We start from the raw sequence: 25905 nt of genomic DNA on the forward strand, positions 1-25905 counted from the left end.
CATTCGATTCTTTTTTTTGTTGGGAATGATCTTTAAAAAATCTCACTGCACAGGTGCGTCTTACATATTGTACAGAAAATGGTTTTCTTCAAAATGAATTTTTAGTCGAGACATAAATGTTTTTGGGGATAACAGATGGATTTTATTGTATTACAGCAGTAAACAAGACTATCACAAGTGCTGACAACATGTTGTCACTACCGGAAGTTGGCCTTTGTCGTGTCAGCTGTGGGGGGGGGGGGGGGGGCGCTGAGCGCTCGCTTTGTGTTGTCTGGACGCGTGTTTACGAGCGCCGTACGAGGACCGTGTCTCCGTCCTCCACGGCATAAAAGAACAAAGTCTTCTGGTCGTTGTCCATGCCGTACTCGGGACCCGTAAGCTGCGCCCGGCCACAACACACGACCAGTGAGTGACGCGGCGACGACGCAGAGTCACGCCGGCATCTCACCTTGGCGCTGGTGTAGCTGAGCCGCAGGTCGACCGCGGGAACCTTCAGGAGTCGAGCCAGCAGGCCTTTGACCTTCTGGACCTCCATCGAGGCTGCCCGCAAACATTTACATCCTCAAATATGAATTGTCCTCGTTGTCGGCGGACCCACCTGGAAGTTTCTTCTCCAGCGGCATCCTCTCCACGTCGTCCACAAACACAAATGTGATTTCTGCGGTGGAACAGGAGGAGGAACACAAATTGCCCCATTAGAGTAGCGACCTTATCTAGCCGTGCGCTGCGGAGGGAGGGAGGGAGGGAGGGGCGGGGCTTACTCAACAGCTGATTCTTAAGAGCAAACGGTTGGCGCTTGGTCAGCTCGCCTTCGTCGGGAGCGCCGTACTCTGAAACAAACGACACACACTATGGACACACCGTCGTGGAGCTGCCGAATTCCAGCGTACGGTTCTTAGTTCTGTAGGTCAGGCAGACGTCCGACTGCAGTTCTCGAAGCTACGGTTTTCTAGAAAGCGACCGAGGCGTTCCAGAAGGTTCTTGATGTATCCGTATGAAGAATATGAGAGAAGTGATCCGAAGTTCCGACGGTGGCCCAACGGCAAGGTTGAAGAAAGTTGTTGGAGACAGCTGGCAGCTACTGAAGGCCGGCGGAAAGAGTGAGCCATTTGCGGGCGGGGCTTACTATCAACGAGGCTGCGGTACCGAGGATGGCGATTGGCGAACTCCAGGCTGAGTTGACTGTGCCCCGCGGCCCGCAGCCATTCCTCCCCGAACATCTTCAGGTAGTCGCACTCCGCTCCCTTCCTCTCCTGAGGGGGCACCTGGAAGCACAGCGTCCGCTCAGCATCGCGCGTGCGTGCGCACACACAAGCAGATGCTCGCTCGCACATCGGATCCGTTGAGGACGAGGAGGTGCGGCAGCTTGGCGATGAGCATCTGATTGGCCGTCTTGGGGTTGCCGTCGCCGCTGGCCAACGGGTTCTCCCGACACCAAAGGCGACGCAACGACGCCAACTTGGACAGCTCGTCGATCACGCCCCACTGAAGGTGTCGCAGGAAGGGGGCGTGTCTTGCCGTGAAAGGCCAGCGGAGATGCTCCGGCGTGCGTGCGTGCGTGGGGTCCTGACCTCAGAGATGTTGTTCCTGCTCAGGTTGAGCTTCTCCAGAGACGCAAAGGCAGACGTCTCCTCTCCTGACGGAAAGGCAAACGTCAGCAACGCTCCGGCCGGCCGGCCGGCCACGGGTGAGGCTGGCTACCTGACGCGGCATCCGGGAAGTGAATTTTGGACAACCCGGCGTCAGTGACGATCAAGTGCTCCAGTCTGCAACGACACAAGTGGAGTCGTCACGCGCAGCCAAACGTTGATCTGGCAAGTGAGAGTGCCACAAGTGTACGGGTACAAGAAGGGACAAATGCTCTGACTGACCTCGGCAGAGCGCCCAGCTCCAGCAGGCTGTCCTGCTCCAGAGGGTTTTTGGAAACATTCAGGCACTTGAGCCCCTGCAGGACGCCCTCGGGCCTGAAACGCGCGCCACCCACGTTAGCCCTCTGTTCTAGCGTGGTTAGCGACCGTCTCGCTCGGCAGCCACCTGTGCAACTGCGCGATGTCGTTGTCCTCCACGATGAGCTCCTCCAGCTCGGGCCACATGGAGGCGCAGCGCAGGACCTGAACGCAAGTCCATTTCGAGACGTCACCGTCTCGGTCGGCGGCGCGCGACCGACCGACGCCGGTGTCTACCTGCGTCCACGTGAGCTCGCAGCCGATGACAGTCAGAACTTTGAGGTTAGGAAAGGCCTGCCGGTGGGCCGCGGGGTCAGAGGGCAAAGTGAGTCTGTTGAAGCTGCGAGAAGAGGTCGCCGTTGACCAGTGAGGACGGGCGGGCGGGCGAGCGAGCGCGCGCGCTGACCCCAACCTGAGCTGAAGAGCCTCCAAATGTCGCAACTGTCCAGCGATGGCGGCCACGTCGTCCCAGCTGCGCAGCAGGGAGGCGCTCAGGTCCAACCAGCGCACGTCTCCACAAATGGTCAAGAACAACAAACATGGACAAGCGTGGCACAACAACTACAAACAAAGCGGCTTTTCAAACCAAAGGAATCCAACTGAAATCTCCAAGCACGGTCGCAAGACGAGTCCGTGGAAGTGGCCGCGACCGCTGCATCGTGTGTATGGCAAGATACTCGGGGTGGTTCTGAGGATTTGCCCATCTTCTCCCGGCCCGTTCACTTGGCAGTTTGGGAGGAGGACGGTGGGGAGGCTTTCCAAGCTGCCACACAGGCACCAAGATCCGCCGTGGCATTCAAAGCGAGGCTCGGCAGGCACCGACCGGCCGGCCGGCGCTCACCTGCGCTCGCGGACGTCGGCCCACTCCAACGTCCTTCCCGAGATGCTGATCTCCTCGTCGGCCGCATCGGTCGCGTACTGGCGCCGCACCGCCGACGCAAAGTCCACGCCAAAGCTCGCTACGGACGGCCGCACGAAGGAGCCTCCCGTCGGGTGCCTAGCGGGTGAACGAACTTGACGTCAAGTCAGGTGCAGGAGGGCGCCACGGGCCGCCTGCGCTCAAGCTAGGACATACCTGCAGGTGAAGTAGCGCACGCCTCGGTGGCGGCCGTCGTGTTTCCCTCGCCGGGGATCGTCCCACTCCACGCCCAGCCACACGCCTGACCGCAAACGCACACGTTGGCCGGCGGCGGCGGCGCGGCGCGGCAGCCACTTTTGTCAAGACATCAAATCCAAAATACTATTTGGGAGAGGTTGAAACGGCCACGGGTAGAGGTGTCCACATGCAGGGAGCGACGCTGTTTCTACACAGAGCAAAACGGCGGACGCCCGCCCACCCGCTCGCAAATAACCGGGTCAGTGTTTGGACTCTTTTCAGAGGCTTGAGATGCCCATTTGGTCGCCTAGGTTATTAGGCGCCGTCGCTCTTGCGTCTTGCAACCCGTACGCCTGTCCGTCCGCACGCCCGCCCGCCCGCCCGCCCGCGGTTCGGCGGAGAACGAACGAATACCTGCAGTGGGCGGCACGTTGCCCACGAAGCGGACCGTGGCCCTGTGGTCACCGCAAGACACCCGCCGGCCCAGGGCGTCGTGCGGAAGCTCCGCTTCCGTCTTGTCTGCATCCATCCACGTCAGCGCCAGCTAAACAAAACTGTAGAAAAGCACGACGGGTCATCGAAGAACGCAAATAATAGCAAAGGCTTTGAAGCCGGCCGGCCGGGACCCGTCGCACGGCCGAAACGCAAAGGAGGAAACGGCAACGTCACTGCCACTTCCGGCAACAACGGAGGGACTCTTTTACACGACGCACTCAACTTTTCCCACTCTCTTCATATTGAATTGGAATATTCCAAAATATAACATGTCGTGGATTCCTGTGAGTGGCCTTGTTTTCCCCCCGCATCTAAATCTGCGTCACGTGTGACACAAAAAGGAAAGCTGAAGCTGCAAGCGGGACTTTGTTTCTCACCGGACACATTTAGCAAACGAACCGCAGCGGCCCGAGCTTTCGCGTCCGCAAGGAAGGAGAGAAGAGCAAAAAGCATATCTTTCATGTGTCTATTCCAACCAAATTGTTGTCAACGTCGCCCTATGCTCCAAAATTGCGACACAAGCTTGGACTTTCCTTAAAGCTGGCATGACGACGGCTCAGAGGTTCGTCGACAAGTCTTGCTTGATATTTGATTTCACTCCAAAATGTCCAAATGCTCCTTTAAAAGTTCGACAAGTGATCTTAATGTTGTTGTTTGTGAATGCAATTTATATTCAACGTTGCCCTCGTTGTTGTGTTCAGCGATTACCGCGTGGGCGAGGTGTGGGGAAGTTTGCAGCAGAAGAATGGCGCGGCTTCCGGCAAGCTTTCGGCTCTCTTCGGCAGCGCCGCACCGGCGGCGAGCGTCCTCTTTAAGGCCGCTCCGCAGGTGAGTCCTGCCCAGTTGCAACTCGAAGCGCATTTGTCTAATCGATCCCCATTGAATGCAAGGCAATAAAGGCTTGTGCTGCATTCGAACAAAGTGGCAAAATGCACCCTTGTAAACTGGGAGGTTAGAGTTGTTAAGTCGGGGGGGGCGGCGGCAAGGCAAAAGGACCCCCAGTTCACCGACAGACGTCGCATTCCCATCCTGAATGATGACATTTTTTGACCTCAACTTTTGTCCCACCAGCTTCCACGTCTCAGCGAGCAGTCGGAGTATCCCGAGGTCAAGGTCAAAGCCGGCAAAAAGTCCAACAAAACCCCCATGATGAAAACGGAAGCCGAGCGAAAGCTGGAGAGCAGGTCAAACGCGCAACGCACGCAAAAGCGCTCTTCGCCCTTCGTCTTTAGTCCTTTGGCTGGTGATACTGGGCGAAGCGCTAGCAAAGCATAGCACAGGGGGGAATTTGACCACACAAGGTTTCAAAAAAACAACCCACTGCTTTTAATCCATCGAGTCATTATTACATGAGATAAATGAATGGCAAAGTGTGATTTTACACCAAGGCTTATTTGAGGCCCATATTTGCCAGAATAGAACGTCATTAAAAAAAAAAAAAAAACAATGGGGCAAGTGCACAGATGTGCAAGAAAAAAATCCAAACATTTACCTCTTGATGAAGATCAAACGTGCGTCGGAATTGAAACGGCTACTCACGCTTCGCAGGGAGCAAAGCCTGCGCAGCGCCGACGAGGCCGAGCGCTCGCCGGCCGCTCGCAAAAAGCGCGGCGCCGCCGAGGCGGGGCTGGAGAAGGGGGCCGGCCGCCGGCCACCCAAGCGGCAGAAAAAGCAAGACGAGGAAGACAGGAACCGGAGGACGGTCTTTGTGGGGAATCTGCCTGTCGGCTGCACCAAAAAGGTTGGTGCAACGTAGCCTTTGACCCCGTCCGTCCGTCCGTCGGTTCATTTGTGGGTTTCTGGGTCTGTGGGCGGCCGCTCACGTGCTCTTTGGCGACGCGCCTGTGCGTGTTGTCGCTCCCCAGACGCTGCTGCACATGTTCCAGGCCGACGGCGCCGTGGAGTCCATTCGCTTCCGCTCCATGGTAACCAAAACGCGCATTTTGAAATATTTCAAGACTACGCTGCTCTGAAGTCACAACAATTTCGGGTCGCCGCAGGTGCGAGAGGACCCGGCCGTGTCGCGCAGAGTCGCTGCCATCAAGTGAGTGGGCGGGCGCACGCGCTAGGTGACACGCACGCACGTGCGCGCACACACACACAAACAGCCTTGTTGTGTGCGTCAGGCAGCAAGCTCACCCATCTGCACGGAGCCTCAACGCCTACGTGGTCTTCAAGGAGCCTCGAGGGGTCACCAAAGCACTGCAAAGGTCACCTGCCTGCCTGCCTGCCTGCCTGCCGCCGCAGTCACCCACCGCCGCCTCCCTTCCCCCTGACTCCTCCCCTTGGGCCATTTTGTCCCCCGCAGGAACGGAAAAGAGTTCGAGAAAGATTTCATCATCCGCGTGGACCGCGTGAGCTCCGAGTCAGTCCAAAGCGTGAGTCGCCGCGCTTGCCCCGAGCGTCCCGTCGCCGTCCGTGTGTGCTGACCTGCGCGCGGCGTTAGCGTGGCTATGTGTGCGCGCTCCGACGACACGGAGGATGTGATCCGGCGGCTCTCTGCGTCCTCAGCACGACCACAAGCGCTCGGTGTTCGTGGGGAACCTCAACTTCGGTGAGTCCCCCTAACCCGTCTGCATTGCGCCGCCACGGTAACGTGTCCTCTCAATTCCGTCAGAGCTCAACGAGTCGGCGTTGCGACGCCACTTTGAAGTATGCGGCGCCGTGGAAGCCGTCCGATTGGTGCGCGACCGCAACACGGGCCTGGGCAAAGGATTTGGTTACGTTCTCTTTGAGGTACGCTCACGCACGCTGGGCCGACCGACCGCGTGACCTCTAACCCCTGCCGCCTCCTCAACCGTCAGAGCGGCGACTCGGTACAGCTGGCGCTGACGCTGGAAGGCAGCAAGCTGCAGGGCCGGACCGTCAGGGTGAAAAGGTCTGTGGAAAAGGAGGCGCAGGGCGCCCCCCGGAGAACGGCGGCGGCGGGAGACCCCGGCCGAGCTCGGCGCCGCCCGGCCGATTTCCACGGCGAGATGGCCAGCCCCCAAGCCCCGAAACGAGCAAAAAGGCGGCGGCCGAGAAAGCCGTGAAAGTTTGGGGTTTCGCCCTTGATTGAAGTGGACTGAGAAATGTTGTTTGGCTGCCATCTTTCAAATGCAGTTTGGAAACCTTTAATGATTTTCAATACAGAAATACAAATGTGATCGGAGCGTTTACGTCACCGTGTTTCCATTTGTGGACTTGACGCATTTGAAAGGCAAAAATAATGGCAAGGCACAGATTGAAAAGGAGCGCACCGCCACCAAACGGAAGGCGCTGCGACTTGATCAGAAGCTCCCAGGCAGGCCACGCTCGACTGACACCCAGCCAGGCCCGACCGCCCGACCGACCGACACCGTGACTACTCCAGTAGAGGTGCCCGCTAACGCTCAAAGCAGTTTGGGGTGGGCCGGGTTGGGCCTGACGGAGGAAAAGGCTCCGATGTGCGTGACCAGGTTGGGTTCCACGCTGTGCGCCCGCTCCCCGGGCGTGTCGCGGAAGACCCGGTAGAGAACCGTGTCCTTGGCGTTGCCCTGGAAGCAGAAGGCTCGGTCCAGGTAGTCGGCCACCCTTAGCGAGGCGTTGCCCGGGTACAACATGGCGGGCGTGCAGCACTCGGTGGCGGGCGACACGGCGTACAGCTGCGGGGACAGCCGCCGCAGCTCCAGCAGGTAGTGGCGACCCAGCAGCTCGGCGCCCGCCATCACGTACACGGCCAGGAGCGCCAGGTGGCCGGCCGACATGCGTAGGGACCAGCGGCACGGGTTCCACACGCTCAGGAGCTGCAGCAGCAGGGTGGCGCCCAGCAGGCCCAGACCCAACCACTCCAGGATGCGGTAAGGTTCCGGGTTCCAGTAGCGCTGCAGCCGCTCGGGGTGGAAGAGCTTGATGTAGAGCGAACGTGCGGCAAAACGCCGCCTCAGGAGATCCTTCACCACGCCGAAAAAGTCCGGATGAGGCAGGGCGTCGTCCTCCAGGACCAACATGTTCCGGGGCAGCGCCAGCTGGAAGGCGCGGCGCAGGCAGAACACGTAGTCCCGCTTCTCCCGCTCAAAGGTGTTGTCGGGCCGGCCCGGGCGATGGCCGGCCGGCCGGCGGATCACGCGGAAGTGGCGCTCCAGCAGCACGGCGTCCTCGTTGGCGTCCGGCCCGCTCTCCACGTCGCACAGCACCACCTGCCGCGGGACATTCGTTGGCACGTTTGACATGGCTTTCTTTCATCCTCCGCGTTTGTGCTGACAGACAAAGATCACGTTCCAGGAATGGAGCGAGCGGGCGAGCGAGCGGGCGAGCGAGCGGGCGAGCGAGCGTCTTTGGAGCGAGAAGACTACAACGGAAAGCACCATTCGTGCGGCAACGCACCTGGGCGCAGGGCCGCTCCCCGCAGCCGCCCAGGAGACCACTCAGCTGCTGCGTCACCTGCAGAAGGTAGTGGTAAGGGAGGGCCTCGCGCCGCCGCGTCGTCACCACGGTAACCAGCAGCTCGGGATGTCCGGTGGCGGCGGTGGCGGCGGTGGCGGCGGGGGGAGCTTTTTGCCAGAACAGCAGAGCGTCCTGTCCGCGCCGCAGACTCTGCCGCAAGGCGTCCCGGCTGATGACGTCCAGGTAGGCCGAGCGCACAAAGTAGTAGGAGTGCGGCAGGCGGTGGCAGATGACCGGAAGCGCCACGCAGAACGTCAGCGCAAACACCGTCAGCGCCTGCGTGGCGGCGCCGCCGCAGCACCGCACACGACAGGGCGGCGGCATCGGCCGGCGCGCTCCTACAAAAAAAAAAAAACAAAGTCAAGGTGAACAAAGAACCCTCTCTGCCTCGGACATCTGAAAAACAACAAGAATTATTTGATACAGATGTTTCCTATGATCTTCATTTGATTTGACATTACAGCCACACATTACGTACAACCGCTGAGACAAACTTGGATTTATTTGTTGTCAACAAACTAGGTAGAAATGGAGAGAAATAACAATAAGTTGGCCCACACAAATAATTGGCGCACCATGTACAACCTCAATGTTGCGCCATCGCCCAAAGTATGTGGAAAAAGCGGTCTGGTAAAACTCATCTAATCTCTCAGAAGCCACGCCCCTTTCGGACAGCACATATTTGCGGCATTGACGTCTTGTCTGACTTAACGCGCAACTATGACAACATTTCAGTCATCAATGGAATCCGCAAGAGAAGACAAGGCAGCGAGGCCAGGCCAGGCCAGGCGAGGCGAGGCGAGGCGAGCGCGTTGCCTCCAGGGGCGTTGTGCGCTGCCGTCGCTTGGAAGACAAGTGTTTGGCACAACAGTGGTGTGCTGCTGCTGCTGCTGCTGCTGCTGCTGCAAAAAGCATGTTGCCCGCCAATTGAGCATGAGCAACTTGAGCAAAGTTATCATCAATTATAAATCACCTTACAATCGGCAAAGATCTTCAAAATTGTCGCGTCAAAACCTTGGGAGCTGAAAACGCGAACCGTGCTTCCTTTCTTTCTCCTATTTTGGCCATCGGTAGGCGGCTGAAAAACTATTGCCGCCAGTGGAGAGAGGAGAGGCGGGCGACGTTCGGAATTGAGGAACACTTGCTGCCTTTGCCTTGCACTTACCCGAGCGAGCGAGCGAGCGAGCGTGCGGCGGCGGCCGACGTCTCTGCACTTTGTTGGCCCTTCCTCACGCCGCGTCGTGCGCTTAGGCTCGCGGCCTCGCGCACCTCGTCGTCACCCACCTCCACACCTTCCGCCTTAGTGACGTCATCGTCACCGCTGTCTGTTCGGCTCACCGACTTCGACGTGACTGGACTCCCGTTAAGCATTCGGCGGCCATCTTACGTTGCCGCTCGCACAGCACGCCAAACCGGACGAGATGAATTTCCCCGCCAGCGTTTTCGCTTTATTTTCTGCCTCCGTTGAAAACGGAACCGCGTGTGGCGGGCGTACTGTTGTGCCAAAAAGTCATTTTTCACATTTGATCGGTAATGTTGATTTTCTAAGGTATGCGTTCGAATGAGCGCTAGTCTCAGACTCGCCTGCATGCCTTCTACTCTGAATGGTCGATGCAAACAGTCAAAGTTGATTTTGTGAGAGGCTCTCATGACTCCATAGTGGGATCCCAAAACAAAACCTGCACTGAAGGACTCGATAACAGAGGCAACGTAATATGGCTGCCCTCCGGCTTCAGCCGCGTGGGGCCGATCCCCTTTCAGGTCGTGGTTAAACAGAGTTCGCCGACAAAAGGAGGAAAGGTGAGCTGAAAAAGGAGAAGCCGGAAGTGGCAAGCGACAAGTTTGCGCGCGCAGCAGGGCCTGGTCGTTTCAGGCGTCATAACCGCAGCTGGCCACCAAGCGGCGCCCAGCGACAACTTTGGCCACGACCCGTGAAAAGGGGCTTGTCATGACATCACCCACCAAAAGGAGGTCTTTTCAGCACGCGCACACAGGAGAACATTTTTTAAACACGAATAGTTTGCCCCAAATCATTTGACAATTGTTGTTGCGTAATAAGACGATGCCACCCAAACAACAACCCACACAAAACCCTACAGTTCCATATTTTAATAGTTGGAAAAAAACAAACAAAAAAGAAACAAGTTGGCCGCAATTTGCTCTTATTCTGGAGAGCCGAGGAAAAATTCTGGAGTGCTGCTGCTGCCGCATTCATGGACGCTGCAGAAAAATACAACCTCAACTGAAAGCCCAAATCTCCTGACTGAACAAAGTCATTTTAATCGCCCCACCCACCCACCTCGTATCGCATTCGATCAAATCACCAGAGCCCACCTCGTTGTATTTGTGTCTACATTTTACTGGTGAGGATCAAAATATTTCATGCACTGATTTTCTTTGACTGGTACAAATTGGCTTCCCCAAAACCACGTTTGAGTGTTGAGTGAAGGCAAGAAAACGGCACTTTCGCTCATTGTCAACAACATTCACAGGGTTTATTCATGCCATTATCAAAAAGTGGCAACAGCAGTTCATGATCGAAGAAGTGAATGGCCACGGCCAGCCGCTCCAGGTGACGTCATGGATTCGGAAGCTCGGGTTTCCCACGGCACGCGAACGCCACGCAATCGCGACGCGTCCTGCACAAGATAAAACCAGAGATGAACAAGTTGCCCGTGTGCACGCCCGCCACGCGTCTCGCGCACGCGCCACGCTGATTGACCGCCGCCGCCGCCGCCACCACAAACACGAGAGACTCGACTTTCCCCACGAGAGAGAGCAGAGCTGGCGCAAGAAGAACGCGAAAAACAAGGCGGAGGAGGAGAAGAAGCAGAAAAGAATACTGACATGACGTGCACGAGCAGGCCAGATGCGCGTGCGTGTGCGGAACAAGACGCCAAAAGCCGAGAGGTAAGTTTGCGTCCACGCAAGCACGCGCCCGCCCGCGTGACCCTTTTCACATGACGGCCGTAAAACTTTGGAGCAATAGTTCGAAAACGACGTCACGTGACCGCCGTTACGACGGATCGGTCACGTGGAATAATGACCTCCGAAATCACCTCGTCGGGAACGCTCGTCTTGATTGCCTTCCGATGTCAACAAGGTAAATAGCAAGAAAACTACAAATGAAAAAACTCTTGATTGCAAATATCAGTTCAAAGGTGAAGCCACCAATAGCCATGAAAATTCAGTGTGTGTGTGTGTGTGTGGGGGGGGTTCTTTAAAAAAAAGGAAATAAGAATAAGCAGCCCCCGCTCCAAAAAAAATCAAATCAAAAGCGACACCCATTATTGCCAACAAAAAAGCTTCTGGGGAAAACAAGCATTTGAAAAGCTTTTCCTGGAAGGTTCTCAAGTAAGTTCTGACGGAAGGTCCTGCAGCCGGGTCAGCCTTTTCTGGTGAACGTCACTGGATGCTACTTTTGAACGTTTGTGTGCGTGTGTGTGTGTGTTTGGGAGGATTTGGAGCTGGCCTCTGCGTACGTTTCGGACGCCCAGTACAACAGGAACGTCTTCTTTGACACGTCGCCGCGGGCCGTCCGGTGAGGGGCCAGCCGTCACCGCCCGCCCGCCAGACGCTGCGGGTGACTGACGTGTGGCTTTTCTGGCCAAGCGCAGGTTGTACCTGCTCTACAACCGCCGACTGGCTCAGGTGCTGCTCTACTTCTTCATCCTGCTGGACTTGAGCCTGGCCCTGTGGGAGGAGCCCGCCGTGGTGCCCCTTCCGCCTTGGGTGAGCTCGGCCAACGAGGGGCAGACTTTGAAAGCGGCGGCGGCGGCGCGCTTTGCGAGTCGGCCTCACCGAGAGCTACCGTTTGCTTGCAGGCCACCATGCTGGCAGAGCTGCTGTGCCTGCACGTCTTCGCCCTGCGCCTGGTGCACTACGCCAAGGTCATCCCGCGAGACAAGTTCTGGAAGGACCCCAAGAACATTTGCATGATTGCCGTCTTGGCGGTAGGAGGAGCTTAGTGACGTCACAGGGTCGGGTGGCCGGGCGTTGACACTTGCGAGGCTTTCCTGAAAGGTGGGAGCAGGGGTTTGAAATCCTTAGCCCTCTCCCCAATGTTCTCGCAACATTCTACAAGGTGCTGAAGTTGTTGGAAGGTTTCCAGAAGGTTCTGGAAATTCCTTCAAAGGTGGTCATAAAAGTTGTGGCTTCTCCAAAGCTGGCTCTGGAAAGTTGCAACTTTGCAGTAGCTTGCGCTGAGGAGCTTGGGAATTTTTTCACTCTTGATGAGGTTCTGGCCACTTCCTGCTTCTTTGCCGTGGACTCGTGTTCACTTCCTGCCTGAGCGCAAATGCGCTGAGACGGCAAGGCGAAGATTTCTGCTGAGTCGGCATCGCGCTCAAAGTCTCGGTAGTCCAAATGCGGTATTGAAGGCCGCTCCTGCCAATGTCGAGAGCAGGCAATTCAAATGCGCTCCACAAATGGAAAGCCCTGGCTCACAGGCGTGTGTGGTTGTTTCTCAGCTGACGCTCATCGACATGATCGTCTACGGCGCTCTGCACGCCGCCGGCTGTTACGCGCTCCGCTGGTCGCGAGTGCTGCGACCGCTCCTGTTGGTCAACGTGACGGAGGGGCGGCAGGTAGGTGGCGCTCCTACGCGCGTCTGAGGGCACTGGGCCATGTCCGCGCTCACTGCGTGCGTGCGTGCGTGCGTGCGTGGGCAGCTGCGCAGGGCCATCCGAAGCATCCGCAACGCCTTGCCTCAGATCTTGACCGTCTTCCTGCTCTTCATCTTCAGCATCCTCATCTTCTCGCTGATGGCACTCAAACTGTTCAGCAAGCGGTGAGTCTTTGTCGTTCCAATTCATGTGTTTTTGCCAGCGAGCCAGCGAGCGAGCTGACTAACGCGACCAGTGCGACGCAGCGGCCTGAAGACGTCGGAGGGCGCAGCATACTTCTCCAACTACGCCGACGCCGTGTTTGACCTCTACGTGCTGGTGACCACGGCCAACAGCCCCGACGTCATGTGAGCCGCTCGGCCCGGCCCGGCCCGCCCCGCCCCGCCGCCGCTGACTTGCCTTTGCGCTCAGGATGCCGGCGTACGACGCCAGCTCGGCCTTCGCCCTCTTCTTCATCGTCTACATCCTGGTCAACACCTTCATCTTCATGTCCGTCTTCCTCGCCGTGGTCTTCAACAACTACAAGAAGTACTTGAAGGTGAGCCGCTGCAAACACGCCAAGGCAGAAAGAAAGAGCGCGTGGCTGATTGCCACGCTCCCCGGCCGGCCTGCAGGAGGAGGTGCGGCTGCTGGTGCGGGCCAAGCGGCACAAGATGGCGCGGGCCTTCGCCGTGCTGCAAGAACGTCCCGAGGACGGCGGCGCGGGCGGGCCGCGGGTCAGCCGGGCCAGCTGGAGCCGCCTGGTCCGATCGGTCCAGCCCGACATGGGCCGCGCCCACACCGAACTGCTGTGGAGCGTCTCGGACGACCAAAACCGCGGCGCCGTCGGTATAGCATGCCGCGCGCGCGCGCGCGCCGCCGAGTCGCTGACGGTGGAGGTGACGTCGTGGTCGCGCCCGTCTCCCCTCAGACAAGACGGCGTTCGTCCAGCTGGCCGACCTGCTCAACATCCAAGTGATGACCCTCAAGTCCAGGCCGCACCCGCTGGGCCGCCTGTGCCCCGCCTTCTACCGCTCGGCGCCCAGCCGCCTCCTCTGCCGATTGGTCCGCCACAGGTGAGGGGGCGTGGCTATGTGTGTGTGTGTGGGCGGGCGGGCGGCTGACACGGGCGGCTGTGCGTGCGTGCGTGCGTGCGTCCGCCTGCAGGGCCTTTGCGGCGGCGTACGACGTGATCATCGTGATCAACGCGGTGTTCATCGGGCTGGACGAGGACAAGCCCAGCGTGGGCAACTCTGAGTGGGCCTTCCTGGCGCTCTACCTGCTGGAAATTCTCCTCAAACTCTACGTCACCGAACCCAGGAGCTTCTTCGCCGCGCACTGCTTCTGGAACTGGTCAGCTCTGCCTTTTACAAGAGTTTTACAAAGCGCCTGAAATTTCTTACAAAGTTTTGAATACGATCTTGAGATGTCCTGGAACGTCTTATGAAGTTGGGGGGGGAAAAAAAGCTCTTGAAAATGAGTTTTCCCAAAGTTTTGTAAACCCCAAAAACTTGAAGGTTCTTGGAAGGTCCTGGGAGTTGACAGCTTACTTGCAAGTTCTTTGAAGGTCCTTATTGTCTTACCTTGCGTTTGCAGGTTCGACACCATCATCGTGGTGTGTGCGCTGGTTGCCACCGTCATCAACAGCGCCCTCCAGTCATGTGAGCTCACTGACAAAGTTCTTACAAAGTTCCGGTAGCGAGGTGACCGAGGCTCTTTGAATGTGCTGAAAGTTGTGAGATTGCTCAGCAAAGCGTGGGGAGCGTCCTGCTCCTCCTGTTCTTTCTTCCATGCGCTCCAGAGCATTTTTCGAAGGTCCACAAAGTAAGTTTTTAGAAAGCGATGGACGTTCTAACATAGTCTCCCGAAGTTGCTCGAGGTACTTGATGCTTGTGTTTTTTTTCTGTGCCTTTAAGTCCTGCGCAAGGTCTTCCAAAGACTTGGAAGTTCACAAAAGGTCCTGCGAGTGTTTAACACATTTGTAGAAGGTGGTGAAAGTCCTCGAGGACTTCAATCAGTTGAGAAGCTCCTGAAAGGAAGTGTATGGAAGTTTGTCGAAGAACAAAGTCCTTACAGCTGTTGTGGTGGTTTTCAGCGGGCGGCTACACCAGCCGCCAGATCCTGGACATCGTTTTCATCCTGCGAGTGCTGCGACTCATTCGAGTGGTAGACAGCATCAAGAGGTACCGTTGCGTGCCACGCGCCATTTGCGCCGTTGCCCCGCCCGGCTAGCTTCATTTGAAAACATAGCGTACATTGAAGTGCAAATGATTAGCATTGCATAGAGTCGCGTCGTCGCCCCTGATGCGTGATTGGAAATGAACCATCGCGTTTCCCCTTGGTCCCGACACGGAATGAAATGACGGCTAGTGATTAGCATGGCTAGTCGCGGTGTGGTCCGTCTTAGTTCGACGCCCACGTGTAACTAAGCACGTGACTTTTACGCTCAGGTTCCGCACCATCATGAACACCCTGATCCGCATCGGACCGGCCATCCTTACCTTCGGCCAGCTCATTCTGGTAAGGAGGCGTCGGCGGCTCTGCTCTGGGACGTCGGGCGCGGTGGCCGGCTGCTGAAAGCCCCTCTCCCGGGCCAGGTGGTGTACTACGTGTTTGCCGTGGTGGGCGTGGAGCTGTTCAAGGGCAAGGTGAAGTTCGAGGAGAACGCCGCCGGCGACCCGGCCGCGGCAGACTGCGGGAACCCGCTGCTGAGGGGCAGCGCCTTTGCCAGGCTGGGCTACTGCAAGAACAACTTCAACAACGTGCTCAACGCCTTCGTGCTGCTGGTCCAGCTCACCGTGGTCAACCAGTGGCACGATATCCTTGCCAGCCTGGCCGTTTTTGCTCCGTCTTTGCGCCGTCTTTGCACTCCTTAACGTCCGCTCACTCCTGAGCAGCGGCTTTTCCACCGTCACCCACAAGTCAGCCCGGATCTACTTTGTGCTCTTTCACGTTACCGTCGTCATCATCATCATCAAGTGAGCTCGCCGAGGCAGCCGGCCGGCCGGCGTGCCGTCGGCCGGTCCTGATGCAGCGCTCTCCTTCCCGTTGTCGTCAGCATCTTTGTGGCGTTTGTGCTGGAGGCCTTCTTCCTGGAATACACGCTGGACAAGAGCAACCTGCACAGCGAGCTGGAGAAGAAGATTGAGGAGCTCCAGCTGGGCGTGGCGCAGTGAGGCCGCCGCCGCTCTCGTGGACTTGCCGCTCTTCACTTAACATGCGTGCGTGTGTTTGTGTGTGCGCCAGGGAGGCGCTGGAGGACAACCTGGTCAACGCCATGGAGACAAGTGACCAGGAGCAGCCGAGCGACCCGTCGGAGAGCGTCGAACCCAAACTCATGTTCAAAATTGCATCCAAAAGTAGGCTGCCGCCACCGCCAGCATATGGCGCCCAATCAACAAGTAAGGCTGTGTGATGCCCGTGCGTGCGTGCGTGCGTGCGTGTCAGGGTATCGAACGGTGGACGCGTTGCTGCAACGCCTGTTTGAGGCCGACTTGGAGCAGGAGGATGCCGACGACGCTCACGACGCCAACGGAAACTTTGCCAACCCGTCTTTCGGCTCCGCTTGAAACGTCTTTTGCAATAAAGTTTGCTTATTTTTTTTGCACGCGCTCGTCCAAGCCCGTCACTCAAAACCTCCATGAACCGGTCGCCAAGCAACGTACGCCAAGAAGGAGCCGCTCACCGTAGGTGGAAGGGCACGACAAACCCACCACATGGCCGATGGCCCACATACTGGCCTGCTACTTGTCTGCACGGCCGGCCGGCAGAAAAAAGAGCCACAATCGTCTCAAGGGAAACGGATTGATTAATGATTGGATAAATATGACGGATTATTTACAGCATTCGTGGGGATCGAAGCATGCTGAGACAGCCACCGCCAGAGAAGTCCACAGGGCAAAGAGAAAGTGGAGATCTTAGTATTATCTAGCGGACAGGGCCTTCTCCCTGGAGCTGCCTTTGACTGGCGTTTTGAAGCGGGACCACCTGGCGGAGGCGACGCCACCCGCCGGCTCTTGCGAGGCGCTACGCCGCATGGCCACCGCCGGATTCCTGGGCGGCAGCACGGGCACCGTCGGGGCTCGAACGGACAGCGGCGGCCCTCTCAGGGGGGACGGGCTATCGGTCCTGCAGTGGGTGGAGCTAAGGCTGCGGCGGGTCCCCGAGAGGACTCGCAGGGGCGCACGAGAGCTGCCGGACTGGACGCGGGCGACGTCGGCCGGGCGGGGGCACGCAGACGACGATCTGGCTGCGGACTTTGGTTGACTCTTTTGCTTCCTGCCGACACAAAAGCACAATCAAGACAGGGACCACTGCAAAGTCTTTGGAAGAACAAGACTCAACCTGGGAGTGGAAGATGACGCAGACGACGACACCAGAGGAGACTGAGCGGCGGCGGCGGCCGCTGCTTTCCCGGGCCGTCTTCCAATAGGCCTCGGGATCCGGCTCCCGGACCCCACCCGGTCCCGCCGCTCTGAGCGCGTGACCCCGGAGTTGTTCTCCGCTCGGTCCGTGGCGCGCGTGTCCTCCTCCGATCCGGCGGCGGACAAGCTTTCCGAAGGCCCGCGATACTCGCCGTCCCCCGAGGACAACGAGGACGAGGTCCCGGAGCAGAGGCGCCTCCGCATCCAGCGACTCTGTTGCCTCCGCACCAGCACCCGGGGCGAGTCCACGTCGCCGTGTCGCCGAAGGCGAGCCCGGGCCGACGGGGAGCGCCGCACCTCGGGCTCCGGGTCTGAGATCAGAAGAGGAATTCTGCTCCTGATTTTGCTCTCGATGGCCACGGGAGGTTCTGCTTTGGTGTGCGTCGGAGAGGCTTCCTCGTTGGATGATTTTTGGCGCAGAGGCTCGGCTAAACGCGAAGGTTCCAACCAAAAGACGCTCTTCTCGGCCGGACGGCTCTCGGACGGCTCCGGAGCATCCCGGCCCGGAGGCTCGGGTCCCGGGCCTTCCGTCTCCCTCGCGGCGTGCCCGTTGGAAGACATTATATTCAGGTGGGAGGTCTCTGCTATGTGGACAAAGGTACGCTCCACTTTGGTAAAGGGGGGCGACGCTGGCGCGACAGGGGTGGGCGGCCGCCCGTCCAGTCGCAGAGCGGCAGGAGACAGGCGACCCGTCTCCGACAGGCGAGGCGTCTCCGACGGGCGAGGCGTCTCCGACGGGCGAGCCGTCTCCGAGGGTCGAGCCGTCTCCGACGGGCGAACCGTCTCCGACGGGCGAACCGTCTCCGAGTCTTCCGTGCGGACGGTTTCCCGTTCCTGGCGGGGAATGGCTCCGGAAGGAGTGGACAATTCGCCCTCGACCGCATGCTCCCCGGAGGGGGACTTGCGAGTGTCACCCGGGGAGAAGAGGACCAAGGTCTTGGAGGCGTCCTCCAGGTCGGGGTCGGCCTCGGAAGGGTGCTCCCTGGCGCCCCGCTGGTCTTCGGCCATGAGCGTGGAAGGCGCGGCGTCCTGGCTGCGCTCGGAGCTCTTGGGACTGGCCTCGCTGTCGGACTGGCTCTTGGTCACGTCGTCGTCTTTGGGGCCGCCGGGTTCCTGCAGGACGTCGTCGCTGGCGGCGAAGGCGCGCCGCTGCGGGAGACTCCCCGTCAGCATCACCGTCAGGAAGTCGCCGCGCTTGGCCTGCAGCTTGGGCAAAATGTGGAAGCGCTCGCGCTCGTCGCCGTCGCCTTTGGTGCGGTAGTCGGGCGAGGCTGGCGGCGAGGAGGCCGTGGCCGAGGCAGCCACCTGAAAGACACACGCGGCTGTCGTTAGGTCCAAAGTCGTGAAAAAAGCCTGGCCTGGCCTGGCCTGGCCTGGCCTGGTCTCAGGCTGTTTGAGCACATCTGCGCCCATCTTTTGAGCTTTTGCAATTGGCGCAAGACAAAAGGGCAAAGGAGAAGAAGAAAGAGCCCAGCCAGACGTGTGGTCATTTCCCCCCCCCCCCCAAATCTTTTGTTTTAATGCGATTCTCTTGGTACACCAGCTGCTCAGGATTGTCTGATGACTTGACAAAGCAATAAAAAAAGGCACAAAAATGCAGTTTTCTTCATCAACATACTACGTGTCGGTCATCTCCATCCTGGTTTGCATGCTCGGAGAGGTCAACCGCTTTCTACGACGCGGGTGTACAAAAGTTCATGCTCGGCTTTGGTAGAAAAAACAAAGAAAAAAAAACAATTCTTCCCACTTGTTACATTTTATTGCAAAACAAAAGACATTCGACTACTTGATCCCAGCAGCGTAGCTTGAAAAAGAGGAGGCCGAAGCTCGTAGCGTTTGGTCTTCCCAAATGAAAGAAACATGAGTGGAGAGAGAAAAAGGGACACGCTGGACAATTTAGAGCTGCTCATTGCTTGGCTCCTTCAAGTGGGCTCAAGAATCAAAAGAAATTTTGGTCGGTCGAGAAAGTGGATCGACGGAGGGAAGAAGCGCCGTTGGAGTCAAATGATGAGGAAGACATTTGGAAGTCAAGCCGAGACACAAAGCCACGGGCCGCTTTGAAGGCCATGAATGAAAGGCGCTCGCCCGAAAGTCCCTAGCTTGCGCTAATAGCGTGTGGCCCGCCCACTCGCTCCCAAAAAAGAATCCCTCAAGAAATGAATCCCATTGATGATCAATTTGGATGCTTCAAAGTACCATTTGTGAACAACCCTTTGGATTCAGTCCTCATTAAATGGACAGCAATGACATATTTGGCCTCCCTGTCCAATTGGAAATGGCTCCTATCTTAATGCAATGGAAAAACATGTGGCTATGGTGCTTAGCTAATGAGTGTTCGCCTGACTGGCTAGCTAGCTAGCTATGGAGTCAACCTTTTCGATTCCTTCTTGCTCTTGGGCTAATGTAGTGCAAAAACACACATTGCTTGTACTTCATCACCCTGTAATCCCAAAAACAATCGAGTGAAAGAGATGAAATGGTTGGATAAACCTAGGTACAAAATTGTCTCCCGCTAGGATCATCGCTCTACTTGAGGTATGTTTGGAATACGATGGGAATGCCTTTGCAAAACATTGCTAACTTTCACCACGCAAACAGTCGAGTGCTAAGAGGCCATGGGAACAAAGCACGTTGCGGCTCTGCTAGAAGCGAGCGAGCGAGTGATTGATTGATTGATTAATTGATTGGGATGGAGGGAGTAGCGGCACTTTGAAGTGTTAGCAGCGTCCTAGCGTCACGTCGCATAACTCCGCCTCCTTCCCCATGTGGCTCTGCGCGTGCAACGGAAAAGTAGCAGCTAGCCTATTTGCGCTTAGACATTCTACATTAGCAAAGTGAAGCGGCCGGCGGCGAAAACGCAAACAGGAAGTGGTGCACATTCACCCAGTTTAGCCCTTCAAAATGTGGAACGAAACGTGTTTGGGATGCAGAAGCCCCGTTTCCTGATCGCTGAATGGCCAGGAGCTCCAACAACGTACGTACATGCGCTGAAGCATTATTGCGTCCGTGCGGGTGACGACGGCGATAAAGTGCAGCAGTGACAAACCGAACGCTCGCCCGCTCGCTAGCTCGCTCGCTCGCTCACACGCGCTCCAACAATCACACGCTAGCATTAGCACGAGTGACCGCAAAGTTTCCCGCGACCGTGCTAGCATGCTCGTGTCACTCCCGACTGAAGCAGGAATCGTTCCAAAAAAAAAAAAAAATACAAAAAGGATGAGAGTAAAGTGGAGTGCTTTTGCTACAAAACGCCAAAGATGCAAACAGTCAACGTAAAGTGTGTCTTTGTCCTTTCCCTCAATCTTCATCTTTGCATACGTGTGGAAGTGGCGTGTTTTGTGGTTTTGGTCACTCTCGGTCCAGCCCAGCCAACGCACTCCGAGGAACACCAAAAAAAAGTCACAGGAAAACTCCACTTCCTGTTTCTTCACAGGGACTTCCTGTCTGAGCGTTGAGCTTGTGCAACACGTTTGCGGGACTCCTTTATTGCGTCGTCAGCACCGGCTTCTGTCGCGCTGTGCCATATGTGTGTGGGGGAGGCGAGGCCAGACCAGACGTGTATCGCCGTTCGTTTCAGACGTGTTCCGCCGTTCGTTTCAGACGTGTTCCGCCGTTCCTTTCAGCTGCTCTTCTTGTTGATGAATTTGGTGAACAGGTGCTGCAGCTGCGAACGCGACGTGTTGAGCGGCGAGTGTCTAGCGCGGGCGGGCCCGGCGGCGGCGGCGCCGGGCCCGCCGCAGCCGGCGCCCGCCGCGCCACCGTGCCGCCGCCACCATCCGGCGGCGGCGGCGGCGTGGGCCGGGCTGCTCTCGGCCGAGCGGCTCCTCTGGATGAAGGCGGCGCCCCCCCCGTGGGGGTAGTGCTCCGTCTCCAGGGTGGACGAGGAGAAGATGTAGGAGGCCAAGCGCCTCAGCTGATTGGGCCGCGGCTGGGGGCGGTCCTCGTCCGGCTGCAAACAGACCAATCACAGAGAGGGGAAGGAGGTTAGCCGACGGAAGCCTTTTGTTTTGTTTGGCAAATCCAATACACGCCTTGACGTGGCTTCCTGTCCTCGGCTCCTCCCCTTCCCCTCCCTGAGCCAATCAGGCGGGGACGCGGCTGATTGGAAGCCTTTCGGCTGATTGGTTGAGGGTGACGAGGGGGGCGGAGCCTGTCCTCGGCGTCGCAAAGATCACGAGCGGAACGCACAAAGATGGGAGGGCCGGGAGGAGGAGGGGAGGAGGAAGAGGGAGACCATCACTTTATCCTGAAGTGCGCTTTGGCTCAAAAGCCGCCCAACGACCTCGACAGATCTCGACGGACTTTAAAAGCGCCTTCCTCTTTCCACGTGGACGGCCATTTTCATTGTCAAAGCGAGCGAGCGCTTGTGTGCAACCTGTCAGCAATACGGCGTGCTGCAAGCTGAAAAAGGGCCCACCCAAGCCAAGCCAAGCCAAGCCAAGCCATTTTGCCAACCCTTTCCACTTTGAAATGTCTCAACTATTTGGAGGCGCGAAAAGCACAAGAACAGGCCTGGACGAGAGAAGTGGGCCAACCAGATTGAAACCCAAGCAAACGTTGACATTGTACGACAAGTGTGCTCAGTCGGCCTGACCTAGGACCAAATTTCCACTCGAGCAAAGTAGCTCCCAATCACAGGGCCTTCTTACCGGGCGGTGCGGTCCGTTGGGCTCCGACTCTCTCCGCCGAGGGCGCGCCGACGGCAACGAGTGACACGCCGAGTGGCCGGGGCTGGCGCCGGCACCAAAGCTCCTCCGCGGCGCCGCCGCCGCCGCCTCCTCCTCGGTGAGCATGAGCAATCCCCGGCCTTGCGTCTTGGGGCGGACCACCAGGTCTGAATGCGACAGGGTAAAATGTAAGCGGGCGGGCCAGACACGAAGGCGGGCCACTAAACCGGCTCACCTAGCCCCGCCCTGGTCTTCCTTCGCTCGTCCTGCTCCTCCAGCGGGCGCAGCTCCTCGGGCTCCTCGTCGGTGGTGCCCGACGTAGTGGGGTGGAAGTCTCGAAGCTCCGCCTCCTTGTCGATGATCACCCACTCCTTGCTGTCAAAGTCCTCTTCCTCGGCGAGCGGCACGGAGCGAATGAAAGCGTTGCTGTGAGCCTCCTGGTCGGCCGACGCCGCCGACACTTCCTGTCTGCCGCTGGCCTGCCGATCGCCGCGGCAACCGGGGTCCACCGACAGCATCTGCGCCGGCTGCGACGAGTATACGTGGCGCGAAGGAGAGCCCAGCATGTCCATACGAGACCTGAAACAAGTGCGGCCGCCGCACCCCGCTTTAACAAGCTGCGAGCTGTGCGTGCGCATTAGCACTGGAGTCTTTCCCATCACCTCTGTCCATAGGCGTCCCCCCGTCCCTCGGCGGCGGACAGACGTTCCGATTCGGGACTGTTGACCCGGCGGTATCGTAAGGACCGCCCCTGGCCCGTGGGTGAATCGGGAGCTCCGCCCCGAACCGGCGACACCGGACAGGCGGCGTGCCCTGCCTCTTCCTCCTACAGACACCATGATGATTTATGCAAGGCTAGCCCAGCCCAGCCCAGCCCAGCCCAGCCCAGCCCAGCCCAGCCCAGCCCAGCCCAGCGAGCCTTTAGAGCAGACCTTGTTCAAGCTGATCCTGAGTCTGTTGCGGTTGAAGTCGGTATCCTCCCAGGCTTCGCCGGGCTCGCCGCCGCGCTGGCCGAGCGACTCGCCAAGGGGTCGGGCGGGCGGGGGCGGAGCGTTCTCCTGGTCGCTCAGGTGCTCGTCCTGAAGGACGTCGTCGGTGTTCTCGCGCTGGGGGTCTCCGGGGACCGGCGTCACGATGGCCCTGCGTAGCGCCCCCGCCGGGTCAGAAAGGAGCACGGCTCGATACTCGCGGCTCGGCTTACCCCAGCATAGCGGCGGTGGGCCGCGTGTTGTGCTGCGGTTGGGTGGAGGCGCTGGTGGACACGGTGACGTCGCTCCCCGCCTTCTCCCAATCGAAAGGCTCGTTCTCGGTGATGATCCGTTCCTTCATGCTGCTCTCGAACACTGACATCAGCAGCTGTACAGAAGCGTACTCAAGTGGAGCGCTAGCCGCCGGAGGGAAGCCGCCGGTGGGATGCTCATTGCGCAAATCCCATCCCGCAATTGCGCAATACCGGCCGCTCACCTGGTAGTCGGGTTTGGTGTAGTAGTCGAGGGCGAGGACGTGGTCCAGGAAGACGTTGAACTCGGACGGCATGTGTTTGAGCAACATGCGGTGGTCGTAACGCTCTTTGATTTGACCCACTTGCTCCTAAACCACAGAGAGAGACCACATGAGATGGCAAAACCCAACGGACGTGCATTTGGGCTGGAACCCAATAGGCTTGGAGCCAAACGGGCTCAAAGTCAATGGGAAGGTGAAGCGGGACCGTTTTATTGTTTGGACTAAGGTCCGCTCTGGGATTTTTGAAAATCCAAATTGTCACAATGCCTTTGAGCTCACCTTGTCTTTGATTTTCCTCCAAGGCAGCTGGCCGACGGCAAACTCCACCAACATGTAGAAGAGCGACCACAGGTCGTCGTGGCGACCCATTTCCTGCCAAGACACCCCAGTCAGGCCACCCGTCGTCCGCTCGGCGCTAACTCGGCCCTCACCTTGTTTTTGTGCGCGTTGACCGAAGCGTAACGGACCGTTCCGCGGAAACCCGCCACCGTCCTGGGCTGGAACACAAAACCGCCGTCACCCATTGGACGGACGGCAAAGCTACTCGCGACGACGGAAAGGCACATTTCAAAGCGCTTGGCTGTTTGAAGTGCTGACTCAGCTGATCTTTTTCACAAAACGGACAAGTAACTTTAAGCTGCCGCTGAGCTAAAGGTGACCTGTGATGCACTTGCACCCCTATCCGTTGCTATGGAAACCACTCACATCTCCGGTAACCATGGGGATGATGAAGGCATGCACGTCAAAATCAAAAGTCCAAAGGAACCAACTGGAAGAAAAACAAAAAGCACATTCAACACACATGCGCAACAAAAATGAAAAAGACACAAATCATAATAACAATCGTCGTGGTCGTCATCGTCAGAAGAAGAATTCCAAAGCGAGGCAACGCAAACGCGTCAGTCAGACGTCGCTAGCCCAAACGTGTACATGGGAAGCGCCGGCATGCTAACGGAAAGCTAACAAGTGTTCGCATCGCATCGGCGTCTTACCGGCCGGACCTCGCCGGTGGTGTTGGTGTACTGGCGGGCCAGACCAAAGTCCAGCATGTAGCACTTCCTGTACGTGGACGGCAGGCGACCCATTGCAAAGTTGGACTGCGCCCATCACAGCACAAGAAGCAAAAGCTCACAACGGACATCCCGCGCTAACGTGCTAACGCGGCGGCGGGCCTTTACAGGTTTGATGTCCCGGTGGAGGAATCCGACCGAGTGAATGGCTTCGATGGACTCGAGGATCTGCTTGCCGAGCCTGAGCGTGGTGCTCATGGTGAAGGTCCCTCGGGGCTGGCTGCGCCGCAGGTCGGCCAAGTTGCGACCCTGACGGCGCAGGGGAGAGCTCGTGAGCCAGGCCAGGTCAGGGTTAGGGGTGAAAAGCCTCTCACCTGAAGCTGCATCACCACGTAGTTGAATTTGTCGTTCCTGCCGCAGCCGATGAACTTGCACACGTGGTTTTTACCTGCGCACGCACAAAGGACAACCTTGAGATGTGAGCCAGCCCCCCTTCCCCCTCCCCCCAACGTGCGCCGGAGCTCACCCTGCAGCTTCTTGAGCACGGCCACCTCCATCTTGAGGACCTGTTTGGGCTGCTGGGCCGACTCCACCTTGAGGGCCACGTTCTCCCGAGTCAGCAGATCCAGCGCCTCGTAGATCTCGCCGAAACCGCCGCCGCCGATCTTCTTCAGCTGCCGCGCCGCCCAAAACGGACGCCGGTTAACGACGCCAATTGTTTCCTTTTGCGCGTGAGCGCTCACTGACCACTTTCCAGCGGTCCTTGACCATGCAGTTGGGCGGCAGGATGTCGGCCTGCTCGGCCGTCCCGTTCATGTTGGCGTTGTCCTGGTGGGCGGGGCCTAGGCACTGCATCTGCCACCCGTGAAGAACGCGAGCAGCTCCCAGCTTGAACGAGCCATTGATCTGCGGGGCGATAGCGTTAGCCGCTAACAGGGCGAGACCTCGTTCAGTCGGCTACGGGGCGGGGCGGGGCATTGCGGGCCGTGCGCTGCGGTCGGAGTTAAAGCGGCCAATCGAAAAAGTACAGTCAACCCCGCCGCGCGGCTTTCAAATGCGGGAGCCGGCGAGCGCCGTTCGTCCGAGTCGAGCGGCCGGCTGCTAAGTGCGCTAATTGCGCTAATTGCGCTAATTGCTTATGCCTACTTAGCTCCTGCGTTTGTCAAAACACGGCATGCGGGGGGGGGGGGGGGGGTTCGTACTCACTGACTTAGCTCGGGTTGACTGTCACGATATGGAGATCCTCTGCGAATGAGTTGGAAGCGCAAACATCAATCCCCTTTGACAAGAAAACAGCTGTCGCTTTCAATTCCCCGCAAAGAATTGAAAGTTTGGAGCCCGCCAGCCAGGGAGGCCTCCCTCATCTCATTGCCGCCGGCCGTACGCATCGGTCGTCAAGCACGCGGCTGCGTTCCTTCGGGCGCCTCGCATGCGGCGCCGGGGGCGGGGACGAGGCTGCTCTGCATCTGACCAATGGCGGCAGAGGAGCGGACCACAGAGTTTCCTTCCGACGTGGCGCTTCTTTGCTCGGTCGGCCCCACTGACTCAAATGGTGACTCTGGCCACATGTTTTGGATGCTTTGTCCGCAATGAAACGGCTGTTCAAATGGGAGAAATTGGAGCAAAGCCACATACTATTTGCTCCACAGTGGCTACGCCATCATTCTGCCCGCCCGCCCGCCCGCCGCTGGACAAAACACGGTCCAATCGAGCAAGGGAGGAAGGGCCCACGTTGGCGCAAGCGGGCCTTGCTCCG

The 25905-nt window shown here is 58.2% G+C and overlaps 5 protein-coding genes across 9 annotated transcripts; 2 read left to right on the forward strand and 3 right to left on the reverse strand.

The window, feature by feature from the left end:
• Positions 1-128: 128 nt before the first annotated feature.
• tbce (tubulin folding cofactor E) lies at positions 129-3861 on the reverse strand. Of its 2 annotated transcripts, none has more exons than XM_085911914.1 (16): positions 3457-3861; positions 3022-3158; positions 2788-2943; positions 2624-2709; positions 2359-2458; positions 2184-2286; positions 2035-2111; positions 1872-1964; positions 1702-1766; positions 1572-1636; positions 1333-1485; positions 1127-1265; positions 762-830; positions 599-658; positions 449-540; positions 129-379 (listed from the first exon to the last, which is right to left on the reverse strand). In XM_085911914.1, the coding sequence occupies exons 1-16, from the start codon at positions 3565-3567 to the stop codon at positions 284-286; spliced, it is 1602 nt and encodes a 533-aa protein (XP_085768040.1). In that variant the 5' UTR covers positions 3568-3861; the 3' UTR covers positions 129-283. The 2 variants fall into 2 exon arrangements, with proteins under 2 accessions (XP_085768040.1, XP_085768041.1); XM_085911915.1 differs by having other exon boundaries at positions 3022-3106; positions 3457-3856.
• rbm34 (RNA binding motif protein 34) lies at positions 3587-6689 on the forward strand. Its single transcript, XM_085911925.1, has 11 exons — positions 3587-4099; positions 4239-4365; positions 4609-4721; positions 5086-5278; positions 5403-5462; positions 5538-5581; positions 5664-5747; positions 5846-5915; positions 6049-6091; positions 6155-6273; positions 6342-6689. Exons 1-11 carry the CDS (start codon positions 4083-4085, stop codon positions 6567-6569), a joined length of 1098 nt encoding a protein of 365 aa, XP_085768051.1. The 5' UTR covers positions 3587-4082; the 3' UTR covers positions 6570-6689.
• On the reverse strand, positions 6635-9264 carry pgap4 (post-GPI attachment to proteins GalNAc transferase 4). 4 transcript variants are annotated; one of them, XM_085911921.1, is made up of 3 exons: positions 9107-9264; positions 7882-8279; positions 6635-7694 (listed from the first exon to the last, which is right to left on the reverse strand). In XM_085911921.1, the coding sequence occupies exons 2-3, from the start codon at positions 8263-8265 to the stop codon at positions 6909-6911; spliced, it is 1170 nt and encodes a 389-aa protein (XP_085768047.1). In that variant the 5' UTR covers positions 8266-8279; positions 9107-9264; the 3' UTR covers positions 6635-6908. The 4 variants fall into 4 exon arrangements, with proteins under 4 accessions (XP_085768047.1, XP_085768049.1, XP_085768048.1 ...); XM_085911923.1 differs by having other exon boundaries at positions 8920-9256; XM_085911922.1 differs by having other exon boundaries at positions 8915-9255.
• Positions 9265-10515: 1251 nt separating this feature from the next.
• Positions 10516-16152, forward strand: tpcn3 (two pore segment channel 3). Its single transcript, XM_085911911.1, has 19 exons — positions 10516-10851; positions 11400-11482; positions 11559-11673; positions 11766-11894; positions 12411-12527; positions 12612-12730; positions 12812-12913; positions 12978-13104; positions 13181-13394; positions 13477-13621; positions 13713-13898; positions 14142-14206; positions 14641-14728; positions 14996-15065; positions 15143-15362; positions 15433-15523; positions 15604-15717; positions 15792-15904; positions 15993-16152. Exons 1-19 carry the CDS (start codon positions 10789-10791, stop codon positions 16112-16114), a joined length of 2283 nt encoding a protein of 760 aa, XP_085768037.1. The 5' UTR covers positions 10516-10788; the 3' UTR covers positions 16115-16152.
• A 197-nt stretch (positions 16153-16349) lies between these two features.
• Positions 16350-25083, reverse strand: ttbk1a (tau tubulin kinase 1a). Its single transcript, XM_085911933.1, has 15 exons — positions 24897-25083; positions 24676-24823; positions 24524-24597; positions 24318-24458; positions 24132-24236; positions 23571-23636; positions 23419-23511; positions 23101-23226; positions 22838-22992; positions 22569-22776; positions 22299-22462; positions 21872-22215; positions 21619-21803; positions 16890-18274; positions 16350-16823 (listed from the first exon to the last, which is right to left on the reverse strand). The coding sequence occupies exons 1-15, from the start codon at positions 25002-25004 to the stop codon at positions 16469-16471; spliced, it is 3657 nt and encodes a 1218-aa protein (XP_085768059.1). The 5' UTR covers positions 25005-25083; the 3' UTR covers positions 16350-16468.
• Positions 25084-25905: the final 822 nt, after the last annotated feature.

Source organism: Syngnathus leptorhynchus, chromosome 5, assembly GCF_054491065.1.
Source record: "Syngnathus leptorhynchus isolate UIUO chromosome 5, UIUO_Slep, whole genome shotgun sequence".
Classification (NCBI taxonomy): domain Eukaryota; kingdom Metazoa; phylum Chordata; class Actinopteri; order Syngnathiformes; family Syngnathidae; genus Syngnathus; species Syngnathus leptorhynchus.

Excerpts from the sequence above, each read along its gene's own strand:
- tbce (XM_085911914.1), bottom strand. The coding sequence starts at position 3,567 with ATGCAGACAAGACGGAAGCGGAGCTTCCGCACGACGCCCTGGGCCGGC. Across the intron at positions 2,710-2,787 it reads GCCGACGTCCGCGAGCGCAG|CTTGGAAAGCCTCCCCACCG; the intron begins GTGAGCGCCGGC and ends CCTGTGTGGCAG. Across the intron at positions 380-448 it reads TCAGCTACACCAGCGCCAAG|CTTACGGGTCCCGAGTACGG; the intron begins GTGAGATGCCGG and ends GGCCGGGCGCAG.
- rbm34 (XM_085911925.1), top strand. Across the intron at positions 5,279-5,402 it reads CTGTCGGCTGCACCAAAAAG|ACGCTGCTGCACATGTTCCA; the intron begins GTTGGTGCAACG and ends GTCGCTCCCCAG. Across the intron at positions 5,582-5,663 it reads CGCAGAGTCGCTGCCATCAA|GCAGCAAGCTCACCCATCTG; the intron begins GTGAGTGGGCGG and ends TGTGTGCGTCAG.
- pgap4 (XM_085911921.1), bottom strand. The coding sequence starts at position 8,265 with ATGCCGCCGCCCTGTCGTGTGCGGTGCTGCGGCGGCGCCGCCACGCAG. Across the intron at positions 7,695-7,881 it reads GGGAGCGGCCCTGCGCCCAG|GTGGTGCTGTGCGACGTGGA; the intron begins GTGCGTTGCCGC and ends GTCCCGCGGCAG.
- ttbk1a (XM_085911933.1), bottom strand. The coding sequence starts at position 25,004 with ATGCAGTGCCTAGGCCCCGCCCACCAGGACAACGCCAACATGAACGGG. Across the intron at positions 23,512-23,570 it reads TCAACGCGCACAAAAACAAG|GAAATGGGTCGCCACGACGA; the intron begins GTGAGGGCCGAG and ends GTGTCTTGGCAG. Across the intron at positions 23,227-23,418 it reads GGAGGAAAATCAAAGACAAG|GAGCAAGTGGGTCAAATCAA; the intron begins GTGAGCTCAAAG and ends TCTGTGGTTTAG.
- tpcn3 (XM_085911911.1), top strand. The coding sequence starts at position 10,789 with ATGACGTGCACGAGCAGGCCAGATGCGCGTGCGTGTGCGGAACAAGAC. Across the intron at positions 10,852-11,399 it reads AAGACGCCAAAAGCCGAGAG|GATTTGGAGCTGGCCTCTGC; the intron begins GTAAGTTTGCGT and ends TGTGTTTGGGAG. Across the intron at positions 11,674-11,765 it reads TGGTGCCCCTTCCGCCTTGG|GCCACCATGCTGGCAGAGCT; the intron begins GTGAGCTCGGCC and ends GTTTGCTTGCAG.